At 41.2% G+C, this 16,031-nt stretch overlaps 1 protein-coding gene and 1 long non-coding RNA gene across 2 annotated transcripts in view; one reads left to right on the top strand and one right to left on the bottom strand.

The window, feature by feature from the left end:
- Nucleotides 1-16,031, bottom strand: part of WWTR1 (WW domain containing transcription regulator 1) — a 129,236-nt gene that overhangs the window by 3,721 nt on the left and 109,484 nt on the right. The window contains exons 5-6 of the mRNA XM_082394480.1: nucleotides 4,969-5,102; nucleotides 3,075-3,187 (exon numbers count right to left, since the gene is read on the bottom strand). Of these exons, the coding sequence (XP_082250606.1) occupies nucleotides 3,075-3,187; nucleotides 4,969-5,102 (247 nt within the window). The remainder of the gene's footprint in view (nucleotides 1-3,074; nucleotides 3,188-4,968; nucleotides 5,103-16,031) is intronic.
- Nucleotides 1-16,031, top strand: part of LOC309629967 — a 156,616-nt gene that overhangs the window by 116,564 nt on the left and 24,021 nt on the right. The window lies entirely within an intron of this gene.

The following is a 16,031-nucleotide window of genomic DNA, read 5'->3' as shown; positions in this document are numbered from 1 at the left end:
GTATTTTAAAAGTTAAATCGAGTTCAACATGACCTCAATGCTGTTGTGTTACTGACTTGAAAAACAACATTAGTTTAGAAAAGAAAATCCAAAATAACTTTTTTCTACCCACTAGAGTGTAACAAATGGAAATGAGGCTTAAAAAAATTATCTGCCCTGAAAAATCAGCTGATCTAAAGTGCTGAATGTCTTTTTTTCTTCATCTCCAGTTAGAATTATTCATCTCTACTGATTTCCCATTTTAACTTTTTAATAAGTCAAGAATTCATTTTTTAACCAAATAAGATCTCTCTGTTTTAAAGAATTCCTCTTATCCTTTCTCCTCAGGCATGGAAAGCATGAGGAGACTAGTTAAGATTCTTCAATAAGGTTAACAATCTTAAAATCTCTTTCTTTGGAGCAACTCTGCAACCTTGTAGTAATTTTTTGGGTCTCTGCAGTTTTATCCATTTAAAAAGTGGGACATATTGTACAACATGGGGAATATAGCCAATATTTTACAATAACTATAAATGGAGTATAACCTTTAAAAATTGTGAATCACTGTATTGTACACCTGTAACATATAATATTATATGGAAACTATACTTCAATTAAAATATAAAGGATGCATATCTGCATAGATAATAAAAATGAATGAATGAATGAGTGAAAAGTGGGACAGACCAAAAAAAAAACAAGCAATCCTTAAGAGGGTGTGATTATCGCAGAATATTCTGGAAGGTGGATGACTTCCAGCCTTTGCTCCTGTTATTCCGTCTATTCTATCCTCACACCATGTCCAGCTGTTGTTTCCATGTGTATTTTGCAAAGGGAGTGTTCAGCTGGCTTGTTCCCATTTAGCATGCGGTCAGCATGTGATCAGTGGGTCTACTAGATCTTTGCCAGCCACACTTGAGCTCAGCTTTTCCTCATCTTGTTCCTGAAAAAGTAATTACATTTCTCCCCTTGAGGGGGTTTATGCCCACTCGCTATAAAGGCTTCACAGATGTGACCCTAAACCCAACAGGCTGACACTCACTACACCAGGTTAACCTGGAGCCCTAACATTTAACACGACCAACTTGTACATTACTTCATCCTTCTTAGAAGGAGAAGACAACTTTGTGCCAAGCTCTGTGACCTCATGAGCCCTCACAACTCTACAAGGTGAGCACATTACTCCTACTTTATAGGTGAGAAATCTGAGGCCCCTGGGAGGTTATGTCACTTACCCAAAGTCATTACTAAGAAATAGAGAAGCAAAGATCCAACTCAGGTTGCCTGACTGCAAAGACTATGTTCTTTTCAGGACACTGCTTAATTCTACATTTTGGCTTCAAAAACATTCCCTACTTCTCCACTCAGTGTCATTTTAAAAAGCCATAGAATAGAATCCATCTTCTTTTATTTTTAAATGTCAAGCTTGGATTTAGATCCCCTGAGTCATTTCTTATTTAACTTTGCTTTTTATCTTTACTGGCTTCCCAGTGTTTAAAAGATGAAAGCAAATAATTATTAAACATAGGAAGGAGCCATTTCATCAGGCAGGTCCGAAGAGGGCAAGATAAATCTCACACTGAAAAATAAAGAGAGGGATGAAGAGAGGGAGGGAGGGAAGCAGGAAGCGAGGGAGAAGGCTGAAGTAATAAATTGAAGAATAACAAAACAAACAGTTCAAACTATTCCTGTGTGACTCCTCACAAGACAGTCCGTGCAATTCTCTCAACAAGTAGATGACGGGTTGCACGGAGAGCCCGGAACAGCTGCTCCAACCTTCTGGCCGAGTTTGACTTTTGTCTGACCAATCGTTTAGTTTTAGAGCACAAAGTGCAGTCATCGAGGAGCAGAGGGTAACAAACACGGGCGCTCTGGACAACGGCACTGGGGAAAGCAATCATTTCATCACAGAACGATTTTCTTTCAACAGTGACGATGGAGGAGAAACTTGCATGAACAGCTCCAGAGAGGGGATACATCCGCTATTACTTAATTTTTTTTAAGTCCATTTTCAGGGGTTTTTTTTAATTGAAGTATAGTTGTTTTACAATGTTGTGTTGGTTTCAGGTGTGCAGCAAAGTGATTCAGTTGTACATCTATAGATGTAGATATAGATATAGGTATAGATACAGATATTTATATAGATATAGATATTTATATAGATATTCTTTTTCAGATTTTTTTTCTATTATAGGTTATTTCAAGATATTGAATATAGTTCCCTGTGCTATACAGTAGGTCCTTGTTGTTAGCTGTCATTTAATTTTGGTTTCAGAATATCTTCTGGGAGTTTAGGACTTTGATAATTAAGTCCAGACCAAATTTGGAGGCATCGCTCCTAGAGAAATGGTGAAAAGGAGGTAACCAGGAAGCCAGCTGAGGCCTAGCCTGAAGGCAGGGCAGGCCAGGAGCTATGTTAAATTTAACTGCTGAGGGAGGACACTGTTACCAGGTTAGGATTTGGAGCTGACATTTCAGAATCCTCTGAGTTGCTTAACTTTCCAAATGCCCACTGCCAATTACTTCCCAAATGCAGTTAATGACATGAAAAAATTTGCATACTGGTGGCCTGTACATTACAACCAAAAGCTAGAAAAGCATAAATATTCCATTGTGGAAGAATGGCAAAGCAGACAGTGGTGTGTTAATGCAATTGTGAGGAAAGGGCTATATGAAGCAAGGACAAGCAAAAGGAAGGAAGGGAGGGAGGGAGGGAGGGAGAGGAAAAAAGCAGAAGTTAAAATCCTGTGCCCATATATAAAACTATATTTGTATAAACTATGGGGAAGGGGCTAGAGTTTATGAATAGCGCCTGGGTTCCAGTGGCTTTTCAGCTGTCAGTTTATGTTGTTGTTGACGTTAAGTGTCTCTGGTTGGATTTTTGAATTGAGAGGACTAGGGAACTTCCCTGGCGGTCCAGTGGTTAAGACTCCACTCTTCCAATGCAGGGGGCACAGGCTGCATCCCTGGTCAGGGAACTAAGATCCCGCATGCTGAGCGGTGTAGCCAAAAAAAAAAAAAAACGAATTGAGAAGACTAAAGAGACGATTTAAAAGTGCAAACCCACTGCAAGGCCTCGCAGACTTGGCTCCTACCTGTGTCCATCTCATCCACGTTGCTGAGGAAGTCCTCCGGAGTCGTTGGGACACTGTAGCACCCTAGCCCCAGGCCGCTGTCGGTGCTCTGCTCCCTCGAATGATATGGCCCCCTGCAGAGCAAAAGATGGAAGGAAATTTCAAAATTAAAAAACAGTCATGGGCTTCCCTGGTGGCGCAGTGGTTGAGAATCTGCCTGCCAATGCAGGGGACACGGGTTCGAGCCCTGGTCTGGGAAGATCCCACATGCCGCGGAGCAACGAAGCCCGTGCGCCACAACTACTGAGCCTGAGCGTCTGGAGCCTCTGCTCCGCAACAAGAGAGGCCGCGATAATGAGAGGCCCGTGCACCGCGATGAAGAGTGGCCCCCGCTTGCTGCAACTAGAGAAAGCCCTCACACAGAAACGAAGACCCAACACAGCCATAAATAAATAAATAAATAAATAAATAATAATTTTAAAAAAGTCATGAAGACCCTCAACTAGTGTAGTTCTGTCAACCTGCCCGATCTTCAGATAACAAAGGCAGGTGGACTTTGCACTTCCTTTTAATTTTGAAACATATATCCCTGTGTCAATGAAATTAATAAACTGTAAGCAAAAAAAACCTGGCCATTCATAGTAAATTGACATTGATTCCCTTTTCATCTCAAAATAACAATTTGAACACCATTCTACATACAGAGAATGATACCATTTATGTACATTTTTTTAAAACCGAAAACGATGTTGAATATTGTTTCTGGATACAGACATTAACAGGCAATAAGAAATATAAAAATATGTGTGAAGAAAAAAGAAAAAAAAAATGTGTGTAATGGATACACATCAATTTCCAAATAGTGGCTACCACTAGGGAGGGAAGACGGGAAAGAAATGGATTTCAGTGGTGGTGGGGAAGGGTTTAAATATTAATTGTAATACTTATTCAAAACAAAATAAGATCTATGGAAATATGCAAAATGTGGGAGTTGGGTACACGGGTAAATCTTAAGTTATTCTTCATACTCTTCTGTACGTTTGAAGTAGTTTTAAATCAATCATTTAAAAACGTCTTTCTTTCATTATTTCCGTTACTGTTTGTTTTCATCTCTCTCTCTCTATTTTTAATAACTTTCATGACTGTATTTGCTTGTTTGCCAGAAGCCTCTGCAAGGGCAGAAAAGACACAGGAAATAGAAAACTGCCCTTTATTTGGGTTTAAAAGGCTACAATTAAGGTTGACTACTTCTACCCATGAAGATATTTCTGGTTCAATCACCTTTTCCTTCTGCTCATATATTTCATATTTTAAAACAACACCTCTTTGTTTCAATTAAAATTTTAAATTGTGAAATAATTTTAGACTCACACAGAAGATGTAAAAGGAGTACAGAGTTCCTGTGCATCGTGTACCCAGCTTCCCCAAGGACATGGTACACAACCATAGTACAGTGAACAACACCAGGAATTGACAATGTATATTACTATTAACTAAACTATAGACCTTATTCACATTTCGCCACAAACATCACCTCTTAATTGTTTTGCTCCCTTATTTGCCATATGACATGCTTTTATCCCCTGTTGGCCACATAAAACCACAAGATTCTTCTAAATAATTACTATACAACACCATCCCATTGAAATCGTAAGTTCATCCCCACTTTCAAATTATTGACTAGGGGTTTACTCCATGCCATAGCACCAATTTTTGAATTTGAGATTTAAAAAAAAAAAGGTAGATGACTTCTTCCTCCACTTTTTTTTTTCTGCCACCTCCCTCCACATCCTCCCTCTATCCTAACCTCATTCTCCAAGCTCCCCAGCTTTTCCCAACATAAACAAAGATCTGTTATACTGTATACCACATAATAAAGAAAGCAAAAATAAGTGGCCCTAAAATGTTGACGTACCCATTGAGGAAAGGATCCGAGCTATTATTAGTGATGGATCTCATGTCTGGAGTCATGGCGGGTGGGTTGACAGCAGCCTGAACTGTGGCTAGAGTCTCGGCTTCCATGGGGAGCTGTCTGCAGAGGGCGGCTTCCTACAGAGAGATGACAGTCCGAGGGAGAGGCAAGAGTGATTCATTCATTGTCATAAGGATCGGGGCAAAGGATGCTTCGCATAAAAACTTTTCACCAAACACAAAAGCACTTTACGTTTATTCCTCATACGTCAAAATCATCAGGAAATCATTAGTGTTCTTTTTCTGAAGAAATCTTATAGGTATAAGTCACTTTCTCACGTTCACAAAGTTAATGAGACGCTCATGTAATATTTGCCCTCAAGGCACTTACATAGCAACTATCTAACCCATCCAATTGCTTAAAATACCCAAATCATATAAGGGCCTCTCAAGACACTTTCTCAGAGACAAGGCTATTTTTACCCCAGGTGCTCAGACCAAATCTAAGTCAATCAAAGCAGCTGTACTCCTCTGGACCAGCAGGTACCTTCTGGTCTTTGCCACTTATAGGCCAGTAAAGCAGTGGGATTACAGAGTTCTGGCTCTGCATTAAGTCACATCTGGCAGTTTTATATCAATAACCAGGAGAGCAGAACAACCAGTTTAAAAGCTTGTTAGTCAATCAGTTTTTATATTTTACTAATTATTTTGTTGACTAAAATGGCTGAAGTTTGGGGAACCATGCAGATCCAATCCAAATCCCACTGACGATTAACTATTCGATAGCATATGGATTTCATCAGCAAAAATTAAAACACTAGCATTTTTTTAAGCTAGCATTACTTTGCCAAGGAGAGTCAATCCAAAAGGTTACAAATCTGACTGCAATTACTTTCTCTAGATATAACCTCTAGGGAGTCTCTCCCATTTTGACAAACATGACCAGACATCAAATTCCTTTCAAATTTGCTGCTGTTTCCAGAGAATAATACTTTTATATATTTATACATGCACCCAAAACCAAAGTTAGGCCCTCCCCATATTTATGCCTATCGGTTTCCCACTACTCAGGCTGAATCACTGGTCTCACCATCTCTCAAACCCCAAAACCATGGCTACAATGGCAAACAGAATATTTAGACCATCTAAGTTACAGTGTCTGTGTTAGATCCCTTCCAGCCCCGACACACAATGATTTTAGAGAGTAAGTGCTGTCTAGACAAGTCTAGTGAAATCATCGGCCATAAAAACTTTCGGTTACTAGAGTTCATTATACTGTTCTGAGGAGTTATGGTAGCATGACTCTTATAAACCATGAAGACCTGATTGATAAGAAACTGCATTGTTAACTTATACTGAAATAAATAGCCTGTCTAGACAGGGCTCTTGGTTCACCTCTGTTCATTTGGATTGCAAATAATCAAATACTTAACTAACAAATTTTATTCAGTACTCTGTAAAAAGCAAACCAAAAACTGGAGGTTTCTTTTTTTAAGGGGGATTTTAATCTCAATCTTGGAAGTACCTTCTGACTAAATCTAGAAAAACTGAATTATTTCCTATAGTTGTTTTTATGTGGCAGGCAGTGTGCATTAGAAATCTTATCTTCCAACCAAAGCTTACCTGGAGGCCTCACACACAAGAATAACAGGGATTGGACCTGGTGTGAAGAGCACAGAGGCCACCAACCTCTCAAACACACTCATACACACAAACCACAGTCTGAAAACAGCTAGTCAATGATATAATTTCTAGTCCTTTATAAACTGTAAATGCAAAGATCCTTTGGGCAATAACCTTCATTACCCAAAAAAATCAACTGTAACTAGAATATTCCAATTCTCCAAACTTTCTGAATAAATGTGGAGTTTACCCCTAAACGGATACCCATTTAAACATACAGCTTGAAGAGACTGCTGCATTTCTTTACATGTGAATTTGCAGTTGCATGTTGAATTTGCAGTTTCCAGGTGGTCTGCATTTAAATACAGTAAGAATCATTTCTGGAACTTCACTGGGGAAAAAAATATAGATACGATGTATATATGAATTATTTGTCATCTCTAATGACATCATGTGAAAATAAAATGTTTAAATTATAAGAAAAATATCTAGTTTCTGATATTTTAAGCTTTCCTCTTCATTTAAATTACTCTCGGAATAGGTCAAATAGATACAATATGCATTTTAAAAGAATGCTTGTGTGTGGCTAAATATATAAATGAAATTCAAAAGAACTATTTATAATAACCAAAGCTGGAAGAACCTATACTATTATATATCAGGGAAAATGTTTCATGGTGCCATTTCACATCTGTCCCCTCTATTTAAAATGAGAGATAACTGAAGTTCCATTCCTCAGCATCGATGTTTCCCTAACGACTTTGAGGACTTGACCCCCACGGCATCATAAGAGGCAATGCTCTGTTCTGCCTGCAGGGGGCTCGCACTATCATTTTCGCCTCCGAATGACTAACTTGGAAGAGAGAATACAGAAAAGGTGTTGAATATACCTGAAAACTAACTTTGCAATATAAATTAGGCCAGTCTGAGTTAGAAAGTTTTCCGAGGGGGCAACACTTTCTTCGGGATTATTCTAAGATTATTCTTAAGTCACAGCAGCCACTGTGAAGGTTATGTTGGCCCCTGGCTCTAAACCCACCTGCTCCCTATCCCATCTGGAAGGTTGCCCACAAAGCCTGCCTGACAGCCCTGTCCAGGTCTCCTCCTTTGTCTCGGACAGGACCCCCCCCTCACTTTTTCACTCCCTTCCCACTGCTCCTCCCACTTCTGGTATCTGCTCCTCCCACTTCCGGCATCTGCTCCAACTGTTCGTTCTGCTTGGAACACCCCCCTCAGATCTTCCTGAAGTTCACTCCCTCATTGATGTCTGTCTCAACAGATGCCATCTAGTCAGAGATTACATTCAGTGTTCTTGATGGCAACTTATATATTTACTGTCTGTCTTTCTCTTTAGAATGTAAAGAGAGGAAAGGGATCTTATTTGTCATGTTCACTTCTGTATCCCCACTGTGTATAACAACCCAGGCATACAGTGACACTTGATAAATATTCACTCAATGAAGAAATGAAAAATATTGCTGGAATTCAAATGGAAATATTTTAAATTATAATTAATAATAAAAGGAAAAATTAACTAAGATCATTCAATTCTCATCTTCAACCACAAGTATGAGTAAAACAGTCTACTGTATAGATCCCAACTAGCCAGGCTCAAACTCCATCCTAATGAAATGATCCCACGGTGTTTTTCCTGCTCCCAACACAGAAGATGAGCAGGAGGGCAGAGTGGTCAGGAGCAGGGATTCCAGGGCCAAATGCTTGGATTTGAACCCTAGCCATGCCGTCTCCCAGCCAGTTATCTAATTTCTTTGTTCCTCATTGGTAAAGTGAGGCTAATAATAGCATCCACCCAATAGGGCAGCTGTGGTGATAAAATGAGGTAACACATATAGGGTACTTAGAGGAGTGCTGGCACACGAGACCACTTAATAAATGTTAACTAAGTATTATTATCGTCTTATGTTCTGTATTCCAATCCCAGAAAACAAAACAAAAGCAAAAACAAAAATAAACAATCTTAAAAGTCACACTACCACATGGAACTGATCCACTTTGAGTGGTCTGACACCTTTTCCTGGTCAACTTTCACCTTGGAAGGATTACACCAAATGTGAACTTCATCATGAGTCAGCAAGGCTAAGAATATACAGCTTTTTAAAAATTTTACCAAGGAGAGGTTTGTAAACCTTTTTGTATAACATAAAATTGATTTTTAATATAAGTGGAGAATGGTGAGAAGTTTCATTTCACTCAATTATATTTTATAATATAATAGTTCCATATTTAGATTATTTATTTATTTTTTGCCGCACTGCGTGACACGTGGAACTTCCCCGACCAGGGATGGACCCCACACCCCCTGCAGTGGAAGTTTGGAGTCTTAACCACTGGACCACCAGGGAAATCCCCATATTTAGAATTTTTAAAGGTCTAGCCTTTTTTGAATGAAAATAGTTTCCTATTTCTGTTCATAAATTGAAGAAGAATAGCAATACAAAATCTAAGGTTTGGAAATAAAAGAACTAACCTCACTAACACGTCCCCATCCAAAGAAAGGAGGATTCTTATTTAAAAAAGAAAAAAAAAAGAAACTAAATTTAAGTATAAAATTAAGCCCCAGACGCAGTATGATTTTGGCTGCCACGTGACCTCCGCTGCCCTTGCACGGGCAGAAATGAAAGGCAAACACCTGACTTTAGTTTGACCAAGATGAGGGAGTCAAGACTGAAGGAGAAGCGGAAGCAAAGGCTGCAGATGGGGCACTGGCCTAAGTGAACTGACGTGGAAACAGGGGGACAGTTGAACAGGGCTGGTCTAGGACAAGACTCAGGTCTCCAACTCAGAGCTGGCAGTGCAGCTGCCCTAACCCTGTGCTCCCTCCCCAGCTGCCCCAGTGCAGGCAGGATAACAAATGCTAAGCTGGAGGCACACCTGAGCCCCTTGGTCTGTCTCATCTCCCACCGCCACTCCAGTTCAGCAAGATCCTTTCCCAGTGTCCCTTCCACTCCCACCCACCCTATCCTCCCAAACAAGTCTTCAGTTTCCTGAAGTCCTCGGTACTTTGGGTCCCTCTTCATCAAGACACATCCCCCCACCCTTAGGGGTTCTGTTACACCACCTTTCCCAGGATGCCTTCCCTGACAACCATAACCACAGCAAACCACTACCTGCCCCTTTCCCACCCCTGAAGTCCAAAATAACGCGTCCAGCTGGGGTCTGAAACTCCATGTCTCACAGTACACTCCTCACCCGGCCCCAAAGCAGCTCTTCCTGCTGACGTCAAGCTTTCTCCTAATGCCGTCACCCCTTCTCCCAGCTCCAAATCTCAGTCAACTGTCTCCCTCAGTCCCCACAACAATTCATTCATTTGCTCCCGTATTTATTTTTTAAAAATACTATGGAGACTACCAGGTGCCAGGTACTGTTCTCGGCAACAGGGATACAGCAATGAAAAATACAGACAGTGAACTGCCTCTTCAAGGAGTCTAGAGGGGGAGACAGACTCCAACAGAAAATGATGCAGAAGGGCCAAGCCTCGTGGGGTCCATCTCCCCGATATCTACATGCTCCAAACCTTCTTTCCAGCTCAAGTCATCTGCACTCCTTCTCTAGACCTACCAATCTCCACGTGCAAGGCTGTTCTACGCTTTGTCACGATCTTTACAAAGAGTGACCAAAGGAGAAAAATCAGGATAGGGAGCGCTCAGAGTGTCATGTCCTACGAAGAAGCAAGGGAACTGTTTAAGAGAGACTTGTGGCACACCATGGCTCTCAAACTATTATTGACTGCCACATGGAAGAAGGAAGATTCCTTCTACCCCAGACTGGAGACAGATCTGATGGAGGGCTTTGTAGTTAGTAGTTCGTTCAGTGATAGAACTGGCTGCTTCTCAATTCTCTGGGCTACTGGCCACTGGAATTTTCAAGCAGTTGTTGAGGGTTAAATGCTACTGGATATGACCAGGGCTTGGCACAGGAGAAAAAGTACCTTGGATTCAGAATGATGAAAGCTCAAATCCCAGCTGAGCTACTCCCTAGCTATAACATTTTGGAGTACATTTTTAACCTTTCAGTTTGTTCATCTGAAGAAAAAGAAAAAAAAAAAAAAGACATAAGATTTATCTTGCTGGGCTGTTATAAAGATTAAAGAGCATATTTATCAAGAACCTGGCACAGTGAGGCAGTTACTAGAATGAGCTACTTACTCATGGCGTTAAATGTTTTAGGAGGTGGAGATGTTAGCTAATACTTGCGTATCACTTACTACTTGTGAAGCACTGTCCTAAGTGCTTTAACATACTATATCTCATTTCATCCTCATGACAACCCAACTGTCTCCATTTTATGGATGAGGGCACTGAGGCACAGAGAGACTAAGCAACTTTCCCAGGATCTGGCCCCAGAGTCTGTTGTCATGGCCACTACACAGACAGCGGCAAAGAGAGGAAAGCCAAAGATGGAGGTAGGCAGATCTCAAATTTTCAGCCCTTTCACCTACTGGCTGTGGGACTTGGGCACGTTATTTCATTTCTCTGAGCTTGTTTTCCCAGCTATAAAACAGAAATACCAACCCCCCCTCCTTCGGGCAGTTTAGAGGATTTAATGAAGTGGCCTGTTTCACTGTCCTGAACACAGTTCCCCTCTCTGAATTGGAAAAGAGATGGAACTGGACATATTCTCTGATCCTTTTCAACGTATAAGGGTGGAGCTAGTGTCCTGGGAATTCACAAGCATATCCAGCAAAGTTATAAGTTCAGATTTTAAAGGCCAATTTCAGAAAGATCTGGAAAGCTGCCCCTGGTAACCTCACCCCCACCCTCCTCCACCACAACTTTATTTTTTCTCTACATCCAAGCTGGGGGTGGAAAGACTGTTGCAAAATAAAGGCTTGAGAATCTCTTTCAGAGTTTGTGGTCTTCCATCTAGCTCCCTAAAACGAATAATTACATGCGGGTTTAAAAGCACGCTCTCCTACGGGCTGGGGGAGGGGGTGGTGTGTCAAATAGCCGGAGGGGTGTGAAAGGCAAAGGCCCATCTGTAAGCGGAAGGTGTCCCTGGAAGCAAACTTCAAACCTCCTTTCCTTCCAGCTCCCCACTGGCCTGCAGCCTGCCTGTGGAATAAATCAAGAGAGGAGGTGAGCAAGTCAACAGCAGTTGAAAGCATCCTGCAGCCCTGTCCATCCCGGGCTAAGGGAGCGTCTCCCGCCAGCCAGCCCTGGCCCTCCCTGGAATGTACTTCAAAGAGAAAGGAAAGACAATAAACTCTTCTGAGGGTGCCTGCTTGATTTAGGTGTGTGTGGCCAGGGATACTACAAAAATGGAAGATTGTATTGTTTTAATTAGAAAGGGTGGGGTGAGTAGAAACAAATGAAAGAGAAAAAAAAAGACAATATTTTGAAATCCTAACATTAAAACAGTTATTCTGGTGCAGAGAAGTTGCTCTCTCTGCCGAAACCTCCCCGGACTTCAGAGGCAGAATGCTGAATTATTTACCTTCTTTATAAGGAAAAAAAAAAAACCATGCCCAATGTAAATTTCTTTTTAATTCTGTGCTAAGGGATTCTAGAAATTCACTGTCACATTTCCTGGAGCCTCCCTTTTGGAATACCTCATCACACAAGCTCAGCTGCCAGACTCAGACTGTCGAAACTCTGACACTTCGGGGAAGACATTTGTTGAGTCCATAATTATTATCCATGGCCTGTTTGACGCTCTTTTAATTCAGGATGTATACAGCAATCTTGTGTTGCTCCATAATCTCTGTTATCCTTTAGAATCGAATTAAGGAAAACATTATATAATTTAGATAGTCTCCTCTTTACTTAAGAAAAATAGCTGAATGGATTTCGAGATGGAATATTTCTTCGTACCTCTGATCTTATCAAGATCCGAAATAAGAAGCTGCTTTGCATTTGTGCAAACCTGGTGAACCTCCATTTAAAAAAACGTGTTTGTACTACTCAGCCATAAAAAAGAACAAAATTTTGCCATTTGCAGCAGCATGGATGGACTTGGAGGGTGTTATGCTAAGTGAAATAAGACAGAGAAAGACAAATAGTGTACAATATCACTTATATGTGGGATCTAAAAAAATACAACAAACTAGTGAATATAGCAAAAGAGAGGCAGACTCACAGGCATAGAGAACAAAGTAATGGTTACCAGTACAGAGGTTGGGGGTAATACAGGCATGAGGAGTGGGAGGTACAAACTATTGGGAATAAGATAGGCTCAAGGATGGATCGTACAACATGGGGAATATAGCCAATATTCTGTAATAACTGTAAGTGGAAAAGAACCTTTAAAAATGAATTTAAAAATTGTAGTAACCTGTAATAGAAAAGAATCTAAAAAAGAAGAATATATATATGTATAACTGAACACTTTGCTGTATACCTGAAACTAACACAACATTGTAAATCAACTGTATTTCAATAAAAAATTTTTTAAAACTGTATAAAAAATAAATATTTAAAAATAAATAAATAAATAAAAATTTTAAATGTGTTTGATTTATAATATCTTTCAAAAGGGTCCCTTTTGGGCTTCCCTGGTGGCGCAGTGGTTGAGAGTCTGCCTGCCAATGCAGGGGACACGGGTTCGAGCCCTGGTCTGGGAGGATCCCACATGCCGCGGAGCAACTAGGCCCGTGAGCCACAACTACTGAGCCTGCGCGTCTGGAGCCTGTGCTCCGCAACGGGAGAGGCCGCAATAGTGAGAGGCCCGCGCACCGCGATGAAGAGTGGCCCCCGCTCGCCGCAACGGGAGAAAGCCCTCGCACAGAAACGAAGACCCAAAACACAGACAAAAAAAAAAAAAAGGGGGGAGGTCCCTTTTAAAAGAATTGGTATTTTTCAGAAAATGGATTATTTCTGGGACTTGTAGGCAAATAGAACACTGACAGCAGTTAGAATGGAAGCCCTTTGAGGGTAGGGACAAAGCCTATTGGTTCACTGCTGTGCATTTAGTGCCTAGAGCATGTTGAACAAATGAATGAATGAACGTAGACAGCCAGGTTACTCTACAGGGATCCACGCCCTGGGGGGACAACATGACCTCTGATGTTGCAATCAATCCTGAAACCTAATTCTCTGAAATGCTTTTCTAAAAGGAAATTATAGCCCCATGTGCTGAAGGCAAGACTCTAGGAAGCAGCCACTACTTAGGCTATGATATGACACTTTTTAACGTCTCTAAATAGCTATTCTTCACATGACAAAACACAGACCTCAGAACCTTCCCTGGACCAGTGCTGCTCACAGCCGGGTGTGTCCCTCCCCCGGGCCCTCGGTCAGGAATGGCTGCGAGAGGCCGGCCAGCTGGCCAGCCAGACCCGGTAGTGGCTGTCAAGCCCAACAAAAATCTGTGAGACCTGCCAGAAGAATTCTGAGGCCTCCTGCCCAAGCCCTCTCCCCTTGTCCCTGTTGCCCTGGCAACCAGAGGCCGGGCTTAGTCAGCATTTTTGTTTGACAAGCTGCTTTCTCCTGTCCGCTGAGGCTCAATTAAGGGAAGGATGGGGGTAAAAGCAGTGCTGAGTCTGCCTGGGAATAATAACCATTTCCCAACAACGCAGAGGGAGCGAAGGCTTCTTCACTTAAGACTCCTTCCAGGCCCTGGGGGCTGACGGGAAGTCCTCGAGGTTAAGATCATCTTTGAGGCAGAGGGTCCCCCAGCTTCATATTTAAATGAATAATACAACGAAATACTCTCCTCAGATAAAGCCAAGAGTCTGCTTTTATGTCAAGGAATTGTTCTTTCAGAGGGTAAATAGGGACTGAGAAGCCTGTTTCTCAATTTCTTACGAGTTACGCAAATTTCCCATTTCCTCCGGTAAAGTTGTAAACATGCCCTTTATGATACTGAACAAACATTGTGCTGGTTTTTAAGCTGTAACAGCAGAATAGTCTATAGTCTTGTGGGCATGTGTGGCTCATAGTATTTTAAAATTTATGTCCAGAACCGTTGTAGAAAGGATTCTAGGCAGCTTAGAATAGATATGTCCAAACTCACAGCACAACTTCCATGGCTGATACAGAATAAATAAATGACTTCCCAATATATTAAGAAAAAGAGATAACAAACAGTAGTATTCTCCACTACCAGTTTTGTTTTTAAAAACAAAATACCCATGGATACATACAAAGACTGGAGAGAAATCACCAACATCTTCATAGCTGCTCTCTTTAGGTAAGAGTATAAGTGATGATTACGTTCTTTTTTGGTTTTGATTATTTTAAACATTTTCTACAATGAATGTGTTTTGTCTTTTCTGTGCGACACTTTTACCTTATTATTATCTTTATTTAGAGTCGAATTCACTCTGTGAAACTGTACAGTTCTAAGTTTTGACAAATACATAATACAGTTGTGAAACAGCCACTGCAAGCAAGACACAGAACTGTGCCATCCCCGCCAAACCCCCTAGTGCCTCTCCTGTGGAGGCAGCCTCTCCCCGATCCTTAACTCTACCAACCACTCATCTGTTCTCTGTCCCTATAGTTTTGCCCTTTCCAGAATGTCATGTAAATGGAATCATACATTGTGAAGTCTTTTTTCTTTTCCTTTTTCTTTTTGGCTGCACCGCGAGGCATGCGGGATCTTAGTCCCCCGACCAGGGATCGAACCGCTGCCCCCTGCAGTGGAAGCACAGAGGGTAACCACTGGACCGCCAGGGAAATCCCATTATGAAGTCTTTTGAGTCTGGATTCTTTCAGTTAGTAAAATGCTTTCTCTCATCTCAATCAGAGAAAACAAACAAAAAAACGACTAAATTATATTGTAAAAAGTTAAAAACTATTTTTTTACTTAAAAAAACTTCATAAACTGAATTCTAACTTTTTTTTTTAATATGAAGGTAGCAGGAAGTACATCTTCAGCTGAGAATTGCTTTCTTTTCTAGGGTTGCCGTTTCTTAGATGAGCCTGAAACCGCTTCATGGCTTTTTGGAAAACTTAGCAAAAATAAAACTCATTATCACGGACAATGGAGAACGTCTTTCATGAGAATTCATTCTCCAGAATGTCTGTGATAGACGCTGAAAGCAGAGAAAGTTCCACTTTCCTAATAAGAACATGTACTGCAGACCTGGCTGGGATCCCCTTGGGCTCGTGGCACCCCTGCCCTCGGAGCACCTGCCACATTCTGAGATAATTCATCAAATCAGATACAAGCAGTTCAACTCTGTTGCTACAGCAGCCAATGCTAAATTGTAGGGATCATTTTTAACAAAACTCTCCTACTTCAAAAGATTCCTAATCAGGGGAGATACCAAACCTCACCAGCCCTTTGATCCAAGTTCTGTAGCTATTCCACAACCTGTTGGCCTGTGGGAACGAGGAAAAGAAAGAAAGAAGCACCTTATGCTCATTTTCACAGAACTCCGGGCTCTGGTGCATCTGGTCCCTGCTCCAGCTACGAAAGTGAAAGATGGCAGCCACTGGGACCCCACAAAGTAGGGAATGGTTTGAATTTATCCTTCTGGCC

This window comes from Balaenoptera borealis (assembly GCF_965194805.1).
Source record: "Balaenoptera borealis genome assembly, chromosome: 5".
Lineage (NCBI taxonomy): Eukaryota > Metazoa > Chordata > Mammalia > Artiodactyla > Balaenopteridae > Balaenoptera > Balaenoptera borealis.
Note: the sequence above shows the minus strand (reverse complement) of the source record. Positions and strands in the feature narration are given on the sequence as shown.